The sequence below is a fragment of the Lutjanus erythropterus genome, chromosome 12 (assembly GCF_056507025.1).
Source record: "Lutjanus erythropterus isolate fLutEry1 chromosome 12, fLutEry1.hap2, whole genome shotgun sequence".
In the NCBI taxonomy this organism is placed as follows: Eukaryota; Metazoa; Chordata; class Actinopteri; order Lutjaniformes; family Lutjanidae; genus Lutjanus; species Lutjanus erythropterus.
The window spans coordinates 32,936,657-32,956,848 of NC_139328.1; the positions used below are offsets into that span (position 1 = coordinate 32,936,657).

The window sequence follows — 20,192 nt, forward strand, 5'->3', positions numbered from 1 at the left end:
GCTGTTGAGGGGACGCTCTGACAGATGTAGTTAAAAGTAGTCTTGACTTGAACTTCTGGATGAAATCTGTTTGTGTGAAGCCAATCACATCACAAGCCCACCACTCCTGGCTCTGATTCCACATACACGCCCACTTCTGCACAGAATTAGCTCCACAAAAAAGCCATAATTAAAATCTGGCTCCCTTTCTCCTCATGCTCGTCCTCGTTATCATCTGCTCACAAATTTTCTGGCTTCCACTGCGCATCAACTTATAAATGAAACCCTAAACGCTGACCTCAGCACAACAGTGTGTTGCGTGTGAAGTCTTTGTAATTTGTCTTTTGCATGTAGGGTCATTTCAGGATGACAGCCAGCTCAGAAAAATCAAATCTGAGCAGTACATCAGAATTGAACACCCAAGTTTGCAGTGTGAACGTAGAGACTATGTTTACAGAGGAGTACAGAGGACTGATAAGAGAGCTGAATACTATGATGTCACAGTCAAGCTGACCTTTGACTTTTTGGGATATAACAGTCATCACCCAATCAATTTAGCCTATTATATATGACCAAAGATAAGTTTTGAGAGGTCGCAGTGATCTTAACCTTTGACCACCAAATTCTAATCAGTTCATTTTTGAGTTCAAGTGGGTCTTTTTTTTTTTAAACCAAACTTGAAGAATATTAGGTCAAGACTTTTTTGAAATATTGCCTACACAAGAGTGGAAAAGACATAATGTTTGACCTTTGACCTCCAAAATCTGATCAGTTCATGAAAAGAGTTAGAAAAGACAAGTTAGAAAAGATTCCGTCAAAGCATTCTTGAGATATTGAGTTGACAAGAACTGGACATACAGACAGACAACCTAAAAACACAAGCCACGACTGTTGGCAGCACGGAGGCATTAAAGGCTTATTTAGCTTTAGGTTTTTGGCATTACAGCTTCAAAAATTCACAAGTGGGGCATTTACTGACCATTTTTTTTTAATGCCAAACAAAACATGAAAATCTCTTAAAGTCATGTTACCCACAGGCCTTATTTCAGGCATCTAAACAAAAACCTACTGACTTCGAAACAAGGGAACCTGAAGTGCTCATATGTCAATTTATTTCCGTGTTTAAAAGTCATTCCTGCAGCCCTCTGTGCCTACATCCACACTACTATGTTTTCATTTTAAAATGCATAAGTTTTGCTACATTTCTGCCTAGTGACCAAACTACCCAGCTATTTGGAAACCGCTGGCCCTGTTTCAGTTTTAAATCTCCTGGGTTGCATTTTAGTCTGGACAGGCAGAAACAGTGACCTTTGGAAACAATAAGGCACACACTCAAGTGTGCCTCCTGATTGGGTCTGTCCATCACCACGTGTCATCTCCTGATTCATCCTGCTGCAAGCTCACAGATTCTCTGAGAATGGCTGCTGCCTGAATACTTCAGTTTATGCTCTTTCATTTAGTTTTAATGCTATTTTATAAATGTGTAACTGATCTTTATCTGCCTTTTAATCTGTGCCTCAATGACCCCACATTGGACTGTTAGTCGAGTCAACAGCAACGGCAGCCAGCGAGCATTATATTTGACATTACTATCACTGGTGTTTTAGTAAGAAAAGAGACCATTCATTCGGTGGTGATGGTAAACAGCTGAACAACAACTGCTCTCCAGGCTGGCATCACTGTTGGACTTACTGGGTCTGATTCTGGCAGTTTTGAGCCACCGAGCTAATGGCTGCTTGCAAAGTTAGCATGCTCGTTGTATTGCTCTGGTGTGTGTGTGTGTGTGTGTAAACAATGGGCTCGTTTTGATGCAGCAATACTTGAGAATATTTATTTAATGGAGTATTTATTTTGCTAAGCCTACTGTTGGTTTAGCTACTGTATTTTAACTGCTAGCTTTGTTTAGGCTGTTTTTAGTGTGGCTATTGTTAGCTGCTAGCTTTGTTTACCCTGCTTTTCGTGTGGCTACTGTTAGATGATAGCTTTGGTTAGCCTGCTTTTAGTGTGGCTACTGTTAACTGCTAGCTTTGTTTAGGTTGTTTTTAGTGTGGCTATTGTTAACTGCTAGCTTTGTTTAGACTGTTTTTAGTGTGGCTATTGTTAGCTGCTAGCTTTGTTTAGCCTGCTTTTAGTGTGGCTATTGTTAGCTGCTAGCTTTGTTTAGACTGTTTTTAGTGTGGCTATTGTTAGCTGCTAGCTTTGTTTAGCCTGCTTTTAGTGTGGCTATTGTTAGCTGCTAGCTTTGTTTAGCCTGCTTTTCGTGTGGCTACTGTTAACTGCTAGCTTTGGTTAGCATGCACTAGTTTGGCAACTGTTAACTGCTAGCTTTGGTTAACCTGCTGTTAGTGAGTTCAACCACCATCTTTTGACAGAAATGGAGATTTTAAATGCAATGATGGGAAAGGAAGTCAAAGATCACAATGTCACTGACAATGTCGTAATAAAAACAGCATTATTTGAGAGGATTATGTGAAGAGCAGTGATGTTTCTTGGCCTCATCATTTCCTTAGTATGGATGGAGATTATTCCTGAAACAACGCCAAAACGGCCATCTGGACAGAAATCGTTTTTGTTTTAAAACAAAAGCATAGTAGTGTGTATGTAGCTTATATGTGGACATTTGAAGATAGGGGCCCCCTTAAAATGTCTTTATAGGACCAATCATAAGGACCTCCAGCCATTCAGCATTTCACATTCTCAAGACAACTGCGGGAGGGACTATAGAGTATTTATTACTATGATGTAAACATGCCACAATTCCTACACTTCTTGCTGGTGTTGTTTTTGATATAAAAGTAATGTTTGTAATGCTATTGAAGTGATCCTGTATGAATATGTACTCCTATCTGACTTTTTTCAAATTAGTCAAATTATTCTCAGCCCAATCTACAGAAGACAACTCTGTATTTATGTATACGGTTAATCAGTTGAGTATAAATTTGTGTCGTTTAGGTTCTCCTGTGGATTTGTCTGATTCACAATATTAATTGCTGTTGGCAACATCACGGTTCTTTTTGATTTATCTCTTCAACCAAATGAATGGCCCTGTTTGAAGTGTGGGAGGATTCCCTTGTTGTAAATGATTTTTTTCCCCCACCGTTTCTTCTGCCCGATAATGAGCAATCATGAACCATCACAAGGTGATTATCATAACTCACCCCTGATTGGGCCCCCACTCGCTGCGGATGCAGAGGTGCTTGTGGACCGGGTCCTTCATGTAGCCGTCGAGGCAAAGGCATTCTCCTGCAAACAGAGAGGCAGTGATTCAATAATGTCTTCATTATAGTCGAGTCTTTTTTTAATTCATTGGAGATTTCCCCTTGCTCCTCTCCTTTTATTTTACTGCGTGAGAGCTTCCCAGGCAGTTAGAGGCAGTCTCCTATTTCTAATGATGAAGTCTCCATTTTTTTTTTCAGCTATTTGAGTCATATTTTGGTCCAAATTTGTCTGAAAAAGCTTGCAAAGTTTTCCAGCGAAGGCACAATTCATCAGCTCTTTTAGTACAATCCAGCTGCTCTAAAAATGTCAACTAATGGCCAATGGCAGCTAATGAAAGTGATGGAGCTTCCCACTGTGCATCATGCCAGTGGATGGTTTTCTGACACGTTTGATAAGGACACAGTGTGTGAAACACTGGCTCACTGCCACGCTGTTATCACACGGGAATCTTACTGTATTGTTGTACCTGATACAAACACAATACATAACTTCTCTGGGTTATAGCATTCAACTTAGTGCATAATTTGGTTCAGGTCACAGTATTTGATTCATATGCTTCTAAGCACACATTTTTTAAAATCAGAAATCAGAAATTAAATTAAATAAATTTAATCCGCCTTTAACTTACAGAGAAAGGGACTTTTTTTTTAATATTTCCTAGTGTCTGGTCAAAGCAGCATTTATGCATTAAGCTAGCTGATTTGCTACCAAGGTTACCAAATCAGCTAGCTCACTTGCTCATAACAGTTAGCAAGCCAACTAATTTGTTAGGCTATTGTGGCTAATTAGCACTGGCTAGATAGCATTTTAGGGCTAAGCCTGCTAGCTTCAGTAGTTTGTTAGCAAAAATGATCAAGTATGATGACCGGTAGAGTTGTGACCACCTATTGCAACATATGTACATGAATGCATCCACACACATACACAACCACTTGAATTCCACAGCGAAAGCATAACAATTGTTACACATCTGGAAAAAGAAACTCTCTGCCTAGTCCAATGATGCCTACTATGTTGACTTAGAAAATGGGGCATGGCTAAATTATCAAGGGCGAGGCAAACTGTCACCAGTGATAAAAGAACTCCACTGATGACTCCCACAAGTGCCTAAAACAAACACTTTATGAGTTTACAAGGGGCATTTTTAAGGTATAAAGACAGGACTAACTTGCAATATTAAACTTATAAGCTTATGGTGCCTCCCACAAGATTTCAGGTTCATGAGTTATGACAGTGGGCAGAGATAAAGTGTGGGGGATGGGGCATAAGTCACTAATGAAAAAGGAACTCTACCGAGTGCAATCATGCCCCCAACTTGAATTTGGTCAAGTTATGTGAATTCATTTAAACATGATGTGCCCTGGCAAGAACAGTTTATCACCTGTCCTTTGGCTCATGACCAACCTTTCCACCGACTCTTGCGCGAGTCTGGGAATCTATTTGGAATTTTTGCACCCCTTCGCGATAGGCCACTCCCATTGCTTCCTTGTAGCCAACTGACATGAACATAAACACATACCTTTACACACAAAAACTTGACCTTCATGCCAAATCTCAGTCTTCTAGGATAGAAAGTGTGGCTGCTCAAGGGTGGGAACATTTTTGTGGACCATCTGAGAGACCAACCGACCAACCGTGTGGTCACTCGTTGTCCCTCTAAATAACACAGTGAAAACACCGTTTGAGTTTCTTGGAAAATTCCTAACTTTTCACTTCCTTGAGCTTAACTGCACAGGGGGAAAGAATGCCCGACATCTTAAAAGTAAATACTGAAGTTAACTTTGAATCATTACTCCAAATGTCTCGATTTAATGGACTGAGTTTATATTAGTGTTTTTCACCGTTATCAGACTGGTCCCATTGGCTGAATAACATCCCTACCTAAATGGGAAGTGATTAGATCAGTGATTAGTCTAATGAATAGACACTTGGCACTGTCATTATTTACTAAAGCAAAGCTTGTCTGGGACTGCAATTTCACAAAATCCACTTAGCACTCAGGCCTGAGGCAACATTTTGGGGCAATTGCTAATAGGATCACATGCAACACTGCTCAACTGTACTGCCTACAAATGGAGTCACCATTATGATCTAAAACTGTTTGCACACTCAGAGTTCAGGACCCCAAGTGGGATCAATTGATATGCAGATAGGATCGGTGGGTAATTCTAAGACTCAGTTAATGATATGTGTTTGACAAATAAAAAAAAAACTGAGTAAACCTGATTTAAAATGGCCAACATATCACCAGGGGAACTAACAGATTCGAGTGGTGGAGGGATGCAGGTTCTGTGAATTCTCTACATTGGCATCCTCCTGATAAGTGGAGCCTTTTAGCGAAGAACAGTGAAGCATCAGCTTTTTGCTCTGCTGTCAGCTCCCAGGAGAAAAGCTGGCCTTGACTTCGCTCAGTGTGATTGATGGGGCCTCACCTTTGGTTTAGAGGGTTACTCAGGAGTAACATGTACAACATGCTCTGCTCATGCTCAATAGGAGGCAAGTGAAGGGCACGGGCCCTGGGCTTTTCTACACACACTGTTAATGGAAAAGGTCAACTGTCAGTACCTGCCATGCTAAGGGAAATCATATTCACCGATTCTTCTGCTCATGTTACCTGAATAAAAAGGAAATGACCAGGGCAGTTTGTGATTCTGAGGATGCCTATATTTGATATCAAGGAAATCTATGTCTGTGTGTGTTCAAGAGTTAAGCCCATGTCAGTTCTAAGACTTACACTGATTTAAAGTGCGAGAGGAAAGCATGAGATGCAATGGATTGAATTTATTCAAGGTGTGTCCAGATCCACCCTTGCCAGCTTGTGCCAGGGGCCTAGGGGTATCCTGTCCTGTCCTGTCCTGTCCTGTCCTGTCCCTTACGCCAGCAGCACAGGTGTGCCCAAGTGCCCAAATTAATTCACAGGCAAGTTCAGGCTGAGCATGCAATTAACCAATCAGAAAGTTGTCTCTCATCACCTTTTAGAAGGCAGATTTATCAGGAGTAAACAAAGACAAAAGAAGGCCTGTGGGAGGGATGCTCATGGCCACACAGACCAACTGCAAGTTCATTTGCTATCTTGCAGGTGTGGCAAAAATGGCAACTGCGCTTGCAAATCTACCTGTTCCACCAGCGCAATGGATTTGCATTGGGTGTAAGATAGGGCCCTAGGTCTAGTTAAGCTCAAACTCTAAAGGGGGTCTAAATGAGAGATTAGAGAATAACCAAATCCTACTCAAGACAAAGAAAGAAAGATACAGAATCCTGTTTCCAAAAAATATGCCTGTTCAACAACTGAACATCCAACTGAATAAATCTGAGTGCTTCATTTGTTTGAGGCACTTTGAGGCCAGAATTCATTTCTTCAGTTCAGTCTGCAGTTGCAACAACATCTTGTAGTGCCTGATCTGAAACAGTCTAAATAAGTACAAAGCTGACATCCAAGTAAGAAAAGACTGTTTAAAGTCTAGGCTTTAATAGTACAGTTCAATTTAACTCTTCTAAGACGTGGTTTTAACAGGCAAAGTGCAGGTACAAAATTGCACTGCTCACTGGATCATCACTGGAGGAAATGCTTGGTTTAAATTGACTACCCATTGTGATGACATTGTACTCATCAAAGTAATTGCTAAAATCTAACGGGGAAAAAAAAACCTTGAAAATTCAGATGATGATCTTTTAATGAACACTTTGGCCAGATCTAAACCAGTAGTTATAAATGGCTGTGCCACAGCCCCACTACCAAACTCTGCAACTAGATGTTGGACTTGTCTGTCTGATACTGACACTGTGTCCTTTGGCTGCTGTATCTGACGTGGTCAGACAGCTTTTGCTAACATGTGATTAAAGCTGAGAAACAGCTGCTTGGTTAGATTTAAACACTAAAACTACACAGTTAAGTTTAGGATACAACGACATTTGGGGTTACCATGACTACGAAAGTCAGTGAAGCGACTAAGTCTCACTCCATGCTCTGGAAACAAAACTCACATGATGCAAATAATGTTATGTCCCTTAGAACTTTTTGGTTTCACAGGGGATATAAATGTTGGTCTGCTGGGTGAAAGTCCTGGGCATGTTTGAGCCATCCATCCACCCCCTTCATCTGTGGAGAACCTGGGTATCATTTTCAGCCACCAACGGTTACTGTCCATGTCTGTATGACTCTGCTGAGTAGCCGTGACATTTCATCAGTATCTGATGAGTTGGGAGTGAGACTGGACCCCGCACAGTTCAGATCGGTGCTCTCACTCCCAGAGTCCCCCAGGACTGTGTGCTCAGCCCCCTCCTGTTCATGCTGGACGTCCACGACTTCAATATCTGACGGTGATGTAATTAACATGCGCATATGTATCTTGAATATGATCAGGTTTTTGGAGTATCCTGGTTATTTTTTGCACATGCAAACATCACATCCTGGTTTCAGAGACCTGGATAAGGCTTGGAATTTGTTCAAATCATTTATACATGGATATGAATAACCAGGTTCCTAATGTCTTTTGTAACCAGGATACTTGTGCGCATGGAAAAGCAGTAGTGGAGAGAACTAAATTGTGAAGTTTGCGGATGACACCACCAATTTTTAAACTCTCAAAATCAATATTAGCATCCAATATTGGTCAAGCTGGAATTTAAATGTTTAATTGACTCAATGAATATTGATGTTTCTCCATCCATTATCACCTGTGATGTGCTACTCTTACTTCTTAGTAATATGGTGGAGTTCAAAGAGCTCATTATGTCATACAGTTAATTAACTACATTATTCAAACACATGCTCTGCCCTTCTGACCTCATGCAATCATTTATGTAAAATGCATCACCTGAATGATGTGCCACAGGAACTCAAAACTGCTTTCTCATATACTCTTTACTATCACCTGGCTGCTTTTCCAACACTTTCCTTGGCAGCACTCCCAACATGCACATAACTGTGGCTCTGAGCATAATTGTTACCTTGCTGCTTTGTAAAATAAGCAGCGAAAAAGCTAAAATGTTTGACATTAGAAAGGCAATTTTACATGTTGAATAACGGTCTAAACCGCGTCCAGAAGAAAAAAAAAAAAAAAACAGTGTTGCCGGAGAAGCAGTGAGATGACAGGAGCTGTAGCATTTCATTTAGATTTATTGCACAGCAGCTGAACAATACTGAACGCCTCATCTTGCTTTAATTGCCGTTTCATCGCGCTCTAAGGTCACGGCACTCAGCTCAAACTTGTTTTACACTTGCAAGGTGTTACATTGCCTAATTACTCAATATACAGGCGGTGAGCCAGTTTCTAAGGCTCACACTTTATTTTCATCACATCCCACCCAGCTATTTGTCACCCTTAAAAACACATAGAAACAAGCTGTATTTAGGGCAACCAGGCTGAGCAAAATGTAGAGACTGCCCTTAAATAGCCTGGAACTCTTGATCTGTTGTGTGGGCAGGAACAGCTGCACTGGAAGTATGTTTGTTTTCGCGCGCTGTTGTGTCACTTGCGCGCAAAATTATTCAGCTCATCAGGCAGATAACCACACGTTGATCCATTATGCAGTCACATTAATCAAGCCAGTATGTTATGATGTGGGAACATGTGTCTCCAGAGGCACAACATGTCTCTTTGTGTTCCATAAAAGTCCCACACACATTCTAGTCGAGAAGGTGGTGAAAAGAGCCCGTAAACATCAGCTCCCAAGGCGCGCAGGTTTAGGGGCTCCGTGGGAACCACGCACTACGACATCCACCGTCTCTTTTAACGTCTTGCAGGAGCAGCAGAGATATTGTCGCAGCCCATTTCAGTTTTCATCAGTATCTCCTCCAGCAGAAATGAGGATTGGATTTAAGCTATCTATAGCACCTCCGCAATCTCCCTGCAGCCCACACACACTTCCACTCACTCTTATGCGCACACACAGTCACACATATGCAATGGTTTCATTACGAATGCATCATATGAAAAATACAATACAATTACTGAGGCCCTGCTGCCAGTCCTGCTGGTCCATATATCATTTTAAGGAGCAGGCATACTGTGGCTTGGGGTGTGTGGGTGAGTCTCAGAAATTCAAGAAAGGCAGGCATGAAACACACTGGCCTGGCTTTTTGATTCATTTAAAGGTCTCAGAACTCACTCCGTATTGCCCAGGGGAGAGTTATGCTGCTGAATAATGGATGCAAAACAAGGAAGACACCTCCTCCTCTTTAAATGTGAAATTTCCTCCTGCACTCATAATTTGAGTGACGCACTGGCACAGACTTTCCGATAAATCAGGTAAAATCGACTCATTCTGGCCGCTGTCTTTCTCATCCCTATTGGGAATACATGAAAAAACAACATTGGCTTTATTTTACCTTTATTTTCAAGGAAGTCCCTTTGAGACCAAAAATATCTTTTACAACAGAGGCCTGGCCAAGGTTGCAGCAGCACAAAATCACAACACTTTAAAATGAAATATACAACATGATATACAGAAGTCCACAGTAAAACAAGAAGAGCCTTTCAAACACAGTCGCCTCTCGAGAAAAAAAACATGTCTTTCTCACCACATTCTTTATGATGCTCCCTAAATTCATCAATGGATATAAATGGGCCTAATTTTAGATCTTTTTTTGCCAAGATGCATAGTAGAAAAATGCACAGATCTGTACAAAATAGGGGTACATGAACAAAACTCAACCACATAGCTGAGAACTACCAGAGCTGAGATCGACAAGGGTACAGCTGTAGGCTGGAAGTTTACCCAGTAAGGCTTCATAGATAAAAATATACCAGTTCTGTTCTAGGAGGGGTAAATGACGTCCAACCCACCAAATCATGAAGAATGCAATGGTGAGTAAGACTTTGCATTCATAATGAAACACAGAGATGCATGGTACACTGAGTAAAGGCTCTGTATACTGGGGGAGGCTGCATACGTCACCCTAATCAATCACAGACAGAAAAGTAGTTTCCACAAAGTTTTTCTTGGTACTGAAAGTAAAGCAGTATTTATCTCTCAAATAAAAGCCAATCATCTTCATGAGCTTCCAAACTAGATTAGCAATAATGTACATTAAATAAAACCTTGTCATTTATTCCTATACACAAGTACTCAAGCACAAGAGATGCCTTTTAATGGATCAACCATTGGACCTGGAAATGCTAAAATCATCAACGTACCGTGAGCGAGCTTTGGAGAAGACCATGAACTTTGTTTTCTGAGTGTTTTTCTGAGCAATTTTGATCTCAGAAGAGTAGTTTATAGTGACTGGAATGCAGTCGAAAGCTCTTGCACTGCCTGTACTATGGAAGAAGCATGTGCAGAAATCACAGTGTTGTCAGCATATAGGTGTATTTTTGCTTGAATGTCCTTTCCAAAGCCGTTTATAAAAAGAGAGAACAACCTTTAGTTGTCTGATTTGTGGCCCTCTGTATGGACAGAAATAATTCCAGAACTAACCTTAGCACGGAAAACAGTATTTCTTTGTTTGTTAAGCAGAAATCCATTGTCTACTGAGTTAAATGCTTGACATACGCCCACACAGAAGGCATGAATACATTACTCTGACATGAACATATAAAGCATTCTGAACAGATATGAACAACATCTGAATTTCTGCAGCAATATTTACAGCTCACTCTCTCACTGTCCTGTCACCCATTTGACATGGACTCCCCACTCGAATCAAAATACATTTAAACCAGCAAAAACACCTCAATGCAACAAACATCACTCCCTCCTTAAAGGGATTGTTCAGATTATTTGGGTTATCTCTTCAAATAATTACAATCAATAAATTAAAGAGGGAATTATGTCGACATCTCATTTTACACCCGGCTGTAATAAATCACCTTGTACCCCTTTATGAGGCACTTACCGATAATCAGTGTATTACCTTCAGTAGATGCTGGTTTGTATGTCCCCAGTTTGGAGAAGCACAGAGGAGTTCTAGCACAGAAGCTAAGCAACCTTAGCCGCCTATGTGTACGCTGTATTTAGAATAATTTCAATGCTTTACCTTGCTGTTACACTGCCTTTTCTGGTGGGAAATCACTGTTGTATTAGACTAAATATCACTCTTGCTGAGTACCTCATACAACCCTACTATTTCTTCAAAGTTGTGGAAAGATCTTTGATGTCCACGGAGAATAGATGTGACTTATAACTTCACTATCATCAAGTTGCCACTTTTTATTCAGTATCGAAGTAATTGAGTTTCCTGATGCAGATTTGTCACAATATATACACACTCAGTTTAGACATTTTTTCTTTTTGGGGGGGACAAATAATGTTTTACTATTTGATTAATTTAGGAATATGTTTAAACTATCATGTTATTTTGACACATACCACCTACCTAAGCATTGTTGCAGACCATGTACACCCTTTCATGGAAACAGTATTCCCTGATGGCTGTGGCCTCTTTCAGCAGGATAATGCTCCGTGCCACAAAGCAAAAATGGTTCAGGAATGGTTTGAGGAGCACAACAACGAGTTTGAAGTGTTGACTTGGCCTCCAAATTCCCCAGACCTCAATCCGATCAAGCATCTGTGGGATTTGCTGGACAAACAAGTCTGATCCATGGAGGCCACACCTCGCAACTTACAGGACTTAAAGGATCTGCTGCTAACATCTTGGTGTCAGAAACCACAGCTCACCTTCAGGGGTCTAGTGGAGTCCATGCCTCGACGGGTCAGGACTGTTTTGGCAGCAAAAGGGGGACCAACACAATATTAGGCAGGTGGTCATAATCTTAGGCCTGATCGGTGTATATGTGGCATATTAATAGCAGCTAAAAACAGTTTAACAGTTTTCTATTAAATTCTGGCATAGGACTCAGCTACTTCCTATATAAATCCAAATACAGATGTTTTTATGATATGAACAGATCTAGACTGTAGCTTTCAGTCACACCCTGAATCTTCATACCACTGTTTCATCATCAGTCAAGACTAAAAGTAACAAAAGAGAAATGTATTTACTGTGTGTAACCTGAGGCGGATTATGATTTCTAAGTAAACACGATTGCTTATTGCTTATCTGATGCGAACAAAGTCCATTTTTCATAAAGGAACTCATTTAAACTTATGTATTATACAGCTATATCTTTTATTCAAGCCAGGGCTATTTTTGTATGTGAGAAGCTTTTATTACTATGAGGACAGAGAAGGTGTCATAATTACCATCTTACTTTGACAGCTTTTGATCATAATGGTAAAAAAAAAAGCTTATGTATGATAGGAAATCATTTGAGCGACTGTACTATTATCTACAAAACGATTAGAACATGAACTATGGTTACTTGAACTTGAACTAAAGAGTTTGTGAATAATTATACCATGACGGCTTGCTTAAAACTACAGTGAGACTTACTTGAAGAAATAAAGATCCGTGTCAGGCTTAATTGTTCCTAACTGTATGATGTAATAATTTGATGTATTATATCATTCGGTTTTGCAGGCTTCCATGTTCTTCATCGTGAATTCGGAGGCAGGGGAGATCAAAATGCATTCACTGGCAGAGAGGGTGATAAAGAGCTTGTTAAACAACAAAATGTTCTACATTTCTGTTTTATCAGCACACTGTTCTCATCATGTGGAATTTGAATGTGGTCTGTGGCTTGAATAAAACATAATGTACAGTATCTGCACACAGCCCTGATTTTAAGTGTGTATGTATTCTGCACTAAGTATTTCATATGCTCTCTCTTGTAATTTTTCTCTGTATCTTTTGATTTTGATTGTTCTGTAATAATAACTTAACTCAAATTGATTCAACATACATTTAAGGGTCTAATGTGACTTTTTAACCCAGTATGCATCTGTGTCACATCTGTCAGTCAGCAGTCGCCAGACACAGCCAAGCCATTTCTTTTGAAAATCCCAGCATCCACGTCTCAGTTAGGTATTCAGCTGACAGTGTCTGCGAGCAATTTTTATAACAAGCGCAAACATATATATTCCGAGCAGAGAGCCTAGTAAAGATTAAACTAAAGTATTGTGTTGCTAGCGTTTACTTTTCAATCTGCACTTTTCCAATTTTCAGTTTTTAGGTCACAAAGAAAAATTCATATAACGCAGCATCAATCAAAAGTTCCCGACATGCTGCTTTTCCTCAATATGCCTGAAGTATCATTTATCAGGCATCTCAGGCACACCATCGAGCTTACAGTACATCCATCCCTCCCTCCAACCCATCATTCATCCACCCATAGTGGGATGGTGCTTCAGCAATCACTCCAGTGCTCAACAAAACAAGCTATATGCACTGCAACAGAAGAGGAGAGTGAAGTTGCTTTTGAAAAACATGTCTATTTTCAGGCATCTGATTTTCAGTCTGTATGGACTCAAATAAGGACCATTACATTAACATCAACCACTCTGCCACAGAAAGACTGAAAAAAAGATGCTTCTGTGAACATTGGAGTGCAGATTCAATGTGTGAATCTTTCCTTCACTCTTTTTAAAGGTGCAATATGCAGGAATTGGCCATTTGTCGAATTCAGACTCCAAACAAAAAGGGGCAGGACAGCATATCACCAAAGAAAACGCCAACTGCTGCAAACTGTGGCTGCTGTTAGATAGTTAGCTAATAGGGAGGGGAGCCTGAGCTATACTATCGGATTATCCCCTCTTGAGGTAAAAAGTTGTATAGACCTTTTTTCAGAGCAGCCATTTTGACATCAATGGTAGTGTGTTACCAATGATACTAAAACTTATATGTATTGTAAACAGCTGTCTTTACAATACACTTGCCACGAAAAGGTTTATTAGGAGACTGGATGGGCCAAAGCTAGCAGGTTAACATGCTAAAGTGGATGTCTGCACAACACAATACACAGAAATCTAAACTGGTCACTCATTCTTGAGAACTGGGGGTTTTAATTTTTACCCTTCAATTATGCCGTGATAATACATTTTAAAAGATCAAACTCTTGGCTATTAAACTAGATGACAAGCCGACAAATCTGATGCAGCTGACGTCTTACGAAGTTGACTGAATATTTCATTTTTTCGTTTCAAAGCATAGTCATCGTGAGTAGCCATTTTATTTTTTAAAGTGTCTCAGAGTTCTCTTAATGCTGATCAAAATACACAATTCTTATTTAGCTTTGACTGAGAAGGGCTACAGAGTTGACATGTAACGGCTGAGACACAGCAATATTATTTAATGAATTTGCCAAAGAAGTAGAAAGTTTTCCAGTGCTTGAGCAGTGTTCCTGCCTTTTTAAGAGTGAGACAGGTGAGCTTAGGGTATAGCTAAACCTTTTTATGCCTGATTAAGTTGATGGAAATGTGGGACACAACTTTAAAAGGCCAACATTTTCCTATAAATAATTTTTAAAAGAAAGATTATTATAACAGCACATTTCTACACTTTTGTTATCAGTAGGTGTTGTATTTTGAGAGCTTTTAATTGTTTGAAGTTGTGACACGGGTGTTTTCTGGCACAGAGCAAATAAAAAAAGCAAATCGAAACATTTCATGAATTACATCATTTCATATTTATAAATCCTTAAAAAAAAGAAAAAAGCTTTCACTAAACAATGGAAAAAGGGGAAGGGTGTGAATTCATACATATTGTAGCTTTAGGTTAACACAATGGTTCACTTCAAAACTTGGTTTTAGTTTGGTAGCACTGGCTGTTGGTTAACTTGGTTAAATTGGTTCATGTTTTTTTTTTTTTTTTGCCAATGTGACCTATTTTTCCAACTTTTAACTTACTGTAGAAGTTACATGGCCAACTTTGCTTTTCACAGTCAGCGGTCTCAGCACATTACCACAGTTCAGATCTGTCAGCAAGTGACATGAAGTGTACAAGATGCATGGAGAGCAGGGGAAATTGACCACAACACAATCTGCTAACTCTAACTGAAGAAAAGATATTGATATTGAATATTGAAACCAGTTTTTGATCCAATTCAATACCAACTTGGTGATGAACAAGAGACGGTGTAACTCATATAAAGTGGGATATGATGGATTGGATGATAAAATAACACAGTAACACTGATAGATAAACACAGTAGATATTTAAAATGTCATATGCTGAATGTGAACATAGCCCTAACATAAACAGGGCACTTACTGAAGTTTCTTAAGTTGGAAAAACTAAGTGCGCACGAGTCACTATCGATTAATTCAACTAAACTAAACCAAGAAGCAGAATGTCTCGAACTGATTCAACATCACATTCATCATGTTTTTCAGCCTAGTCAGCCGTCTCCTTACCGCAGCGTGACTTCTCAGTCACATTACAGCAGTTTGGAGCAGCGAGCACAGGGCTGAGTGGCAGCCGCTGCTGCAGGAGTCATGTCGGATGTGCAAAGGTAGCAAAACAGAGAAAATACACTGGAGGGAGAACATGGCTTCTCCTATTTTACAATGTGTTTTAGCTCTCAAAGTAAAACAGAAAAATGGTGGTGCTTTGTCACAGCAGAATAAAAGCCTTCTTGAACTTTTATTCTGCGCCAGCGTCCAGTTGTCCAGTGATGATACAGTTGTAAAGGTGTATTTCCTGCATCAGTTGGATCACCAGCTGGTCACAGCAAGGAGGCTCACGAAAGCTACGGATAAGCAAAGGTTGTTTGGCAGCTGCGCCCATTAGACATGCGTTTTCATTTTCATCTGTGATTAGTTGCAGGAAGAACAAGACCGTTTTTCCTGCCGCTGAACCTGCTGCTGGGAAATCAGTGTTGTTGTTTTTTCCCTGTGAAATTACTGGATATTTAGCCCAGCAGATTTTGGACTGTCTCAGATTAGGGTTCGGTGTGGCTGGACAATGCAGCTCTGATAGTCACATTTTGGCAAGCTGGCATTTACCTCTTAACCTCTGCCAAATCTTAGTGCCTCAAATTTTTCCCAGCATACACTACTTTTTTATTTCTGGTGCCAGACCGATATATTGGTTGGCTGATAATGGCCTAAGACAGCTATATTGGCCTATGTTGGTCTATTTATTTTCACTTTAGGCAGCATTTTATGTATATTTGATTGTTTTTTTTCTGCATTCAAGTGGTTTGAGTTGTGTTTTCTTAATCTATAAATAAAAGAAGTCAAAATAAAGATTAATTAATTCATTCATATTTATTATATTAGTAGTATTTATTCTATTTATAATTATTAAAAATGTGTGTGTCAGTGAAATTTTACCCTTTCAGTGCCCTGATGTCATTTTGTATCACATGTATGTAAATAAAGAATATCAGCTGATATCTTGATACCAAATTTTTTTCACTCCCGAATATCAGTATCTGCATCAGCCCCAAGAATTCAGTATGGGTCAGACTTCATTTCCATTACAGTGTATCTGCCAAAATTGATCTGTCTCTAAAGTATCTTTTATTTGTCAAAGTTTCTTTTATTTTTGCTCATAAAATCCATCCAGTTGAAATCAGATGCTGTAAACAGGCTCCCTGCTGTTTCCCACAGTACAAATGAAGTTGACAGTGAAGACATGCAAACTAATTGATGAGCTCTGCAGACAGCTCCCCTGGAGAAAACCAGGTCGACTGCTCCAGGCAATCTATTTTCCATTGTAGGCTCCCGCAGTACAGAGGACCACAGTGGTCACACTAGTCACAGTGTAAACAATTAAAGAAGCTCCTTCATTCAGCAACTGACTGACTGACTGACTGACTGACTGACTGACTGACTGTCTTCTGGTCACTGAAACAAGAATCACTGTGAGCTCTGGAGGCCTTTTGCAAGAAGCCAATACCTGGAAAAGGCCCCTTGTGTTTCCTACCAAAGCAGCCTGGTAAGCTGTCGGAATAATGATGGAATAAACAACAAAACTGTGCTCCATAACACTGTCATCAAACCAGCTTAGAACAAGCAACTGCTGCCTTCACTCAATCTCACATGCACCAAGATAGAGTACACCATTTTTCACTCTATTTCACTTCAGTCTATTCTAAACTGTATAGCTACGATGAATAAAAACATGTTCATATGCAGACGGAGTGTAATGGAACCTTTCCAATTAAAGCAATCATATTTGATTAATTGAACAGGTCACAAACAGAAAAAGTGATGATGCTACAATGTGCAAATGTATTTTTTTTTCCATCTGAATGTGAGGAAAGGGAAGAGTGACGATAACCCAGCGTGGACTTAAGGCTGCTCCTGGCTAACGTCCCATAAGGACGTCTGCTGTAATGCAAATAACGGTTCAAATGCAGTTTAAAAAATAGCCCAACTACAGGAGCACATGGCTATAAGCAGTGTTACCAGGAGGATACTGTGCACAGTGGTCACGTTCCCCTGCCTTGTCACTGCAGCATGCACCACTGAATGTAACTGAATTGTAGGCAAATTTTCATGTGATATGCATTTCAAGGCGTGTTAATATGGGCAGAGATGTTTTCTGAAATGGTGCCAGAACGCTCGTCTTTTTGGTTCTAAAGCGCCATTTTTAAAAATACCCGTGTCCGCGTGGACTAGGCTGAAGTGTCAACTTCCAGCAGACAGAGCGAGAGACAGGAAAGTGTGTGAATATGGAGATAAGAGTCGACGTGGTGTAAACTTTCTTTGATCATGAATTATGAGACTCTACAATTCTGTGGTTTACACTGCAGACTGGAGTCTCTGTTAACAGTGACAAACAGCTAGATCCACATCATATGCACATATTTGCTCCATCAAAAGTTTTATTGTTCTGCTGTTCATGGGCTTTCTCTCCATATGAAGCCCAATGTGATGAAAAAAAGCACCCTATACCTCGTTATAATGAGAAACTTTCTCAAAATAACTTTTTTACTAAGTCATTATTTTGAGATTGAGCTCTGTTCACCTTTTAGTCACATTTTCATTTTCACCTTGTGCTCATAATGATTTTTTTACTCACTTTTTATTTGTCAGCAGCATTTTCCCCCATGAAACAGGGTTTTATTTATAGAAGTGCCAGGTTAAACAAAGTTTAAATAACAGTTTTGGAATAAAGCCCACCACTGTGTAAAAGCAGATAAACTCCAGAGGTCATAATACGTAAAATATGTGGGTGTAAGTAATAGGTTTAAATTGCAAGCATGAAAAAGTAAGCCATAGTTTTACCCACTGTAACATTACTGTATTCTCCATGGAAGTTTCCATGGTAACAGCCCTGACAGCTGTTTATGTTGTGGTTCTCGTCTCACCTGTCTCCGGGTCACACTGGTGCTCGCAGGGGTCCAGGAGGCGTCGTCCACACAGCTCGCTGACCCAGGGCCCGCTGGCGTTCTGCTGGTAGTACAACAAGATCTGAGCCGGGTTCAGCCAGTCTGAGGCGTCCAGCTGGCTCCCCTGCAGCAGGATGAACCTTGATCCTGAGGAGAGGGTCCACAGACACAGAAGGAAGATTCAGACAGGAGAAATGAAAGATGGACAGAAGGTTGAAGGTAAGGAGGAATCGGGAAGGGGGCAAAGGAGTGTGGAGAGGGGATGAATATGTAGCAGGTGGAGGTGGGGGGAGGTAGGAAGGAGAGTAAGTACAATACTAAAAAAGGTGCACACTAAAAACATATTTTGGCTGGAACTAGATTTTACCATTTGAAAACGTCCCTTGAGTTTTCTGTCAATATTTTTTTTTTTTAAAGTGAGAAGAAAAAAGGACAGATACGTAGTTTATCTTTGACTTTGCAACTAAATTATTTTCCACTGAATTAAAGACAGCAGGCACAATATTTGATTGCTCGAGTGGTGCTTTCGCGGTGAGAAAAAACTCACTCCAACACACAGAGTGTTTTAAAAAACCTTCAAAATAAAACGGTTTGATAAAAGCAGAAAATAAATATTTGATGAGAAAATTCCAGCCGAGGATTTAATTGGCTTCCAGATGAACCTGACCCAACAAACATGGCAATAAAAGCCTCAAACAACCTTCCCAACTGCTGCTGTGATATTTGAAAAGGAATGCTTGTTACTTAGAATCATTAAAACGGGAGCGGAGATCCAGCCAAGATGACAAACCTTGACAGCTACGGAACCGAAAAGATAAAAACTAGCCACACACTGAGAAACATTTCCATGAAACAACACCTTTAATAACAAGGCTAACACTTATGTTGGTTATTATCAGTAACCACAGGCAGCCAGCTGAGGCATCCACTTTTTGCTGCCCTGCAGCCAAACACGTGCACCAGGAGGAGGGAGGTAACCGTGAAGAAAATCCAATTTTGTGCTCATATTTTTCATGCCGTTTGAATAAATATTTGCAAATGGTGAAGGTTCAGACAATGTCATAAATAAATGAATCGCATGTAAGTGTGGTTTGGATGGTTTAATGTATGCAAAAGGATTTGAGTGTTTGGCTACAGGTTTACTGATAAACCCTGTTGTTTTTGTCCTTCTCATCGGTGCAGTGGGAAATTATATCATGGGGTTCTCTCCTTTTCATGAATTCTTGCTGAGCCAGTGACTTCACATGCTGTGTGCATTTAATTCAATTATGTTTAGGATGGTACATCATGAATTTAATTGGCTACATGCCCTGGTCAGGGTAAGTGGAAGGTAACTTGGTTAAAGGTCTGTGGGAAAATTTACTCTTGAAACTCTTCTTCAGGCTACTCTGCAGTTTTACCCACAGGATTTGTACTTTTTAAGAGTAAAATTCAAGCACTTCGAGAGTATCTAAATCAAAACCTTCCAGTCTCGCACAGCCAGACCTCTCTCCACAGCACTCAACACTGGAGAAGGTCTGGCTCCACGCATACACATTCTGCTATAAGGGAAAAAAATGCTTCCCTGTCTTGTTTGCATTTCTGTAAACCAATCACAAACCCAGGATGCAGTGACAGTGCTGCTTGAAAATAATGTCAAGTTCAACTTGATTTGAAGGAACGTTCACACGTCGAGAGGCGAGCTCTGGCATTAAAATGACCACATCACTGCAAAAGAAACCGTAGCAGCTGTTAGCTTGTTCACATTCGTGCCATTAGCATCTCAGGTGCTAATTTGCCGATATCAGCGTGTAGGCTGGAGGTTGTTCTCGTTTCCCTGGGACTTAAAAAAGGTAGATAGTACTTACATCTCCAATGTGCATGCAGTGAATCGGA

The 20,192-nt window shown here is 40.2% G+C and overlaps 1 protein-coding gene across 1 annotated transcript in view; it reads right to left on the bottom strand.

The window, feature by feature from the left end:
• The window catches only part of LOC146318276 (astrotactin-1-like), a 425,337-nt gene that overhangs the window by 212,128 nt on the left and 193,017 nt on the right, over positions 1 to 20,192 (bottom strand). Inside the window, exons 8-9 of the mRNA XM_084732515.1 lie at positions 18,297 to 18,464; positions 3,138 to 3,222 (exon numbers count right to left, since the gene is read on the bottom strand). Of these exons, the coding sequence (XP_084588641.1) occupies positions 3,138 to 3,222; positions 18,297 to 18,464 (253 nt within the window). The remainder of the gene's footprint in view (positions 1 to 3,137; positions 3,223 to 18,296; positions 18,465 to 20,192) is intronic.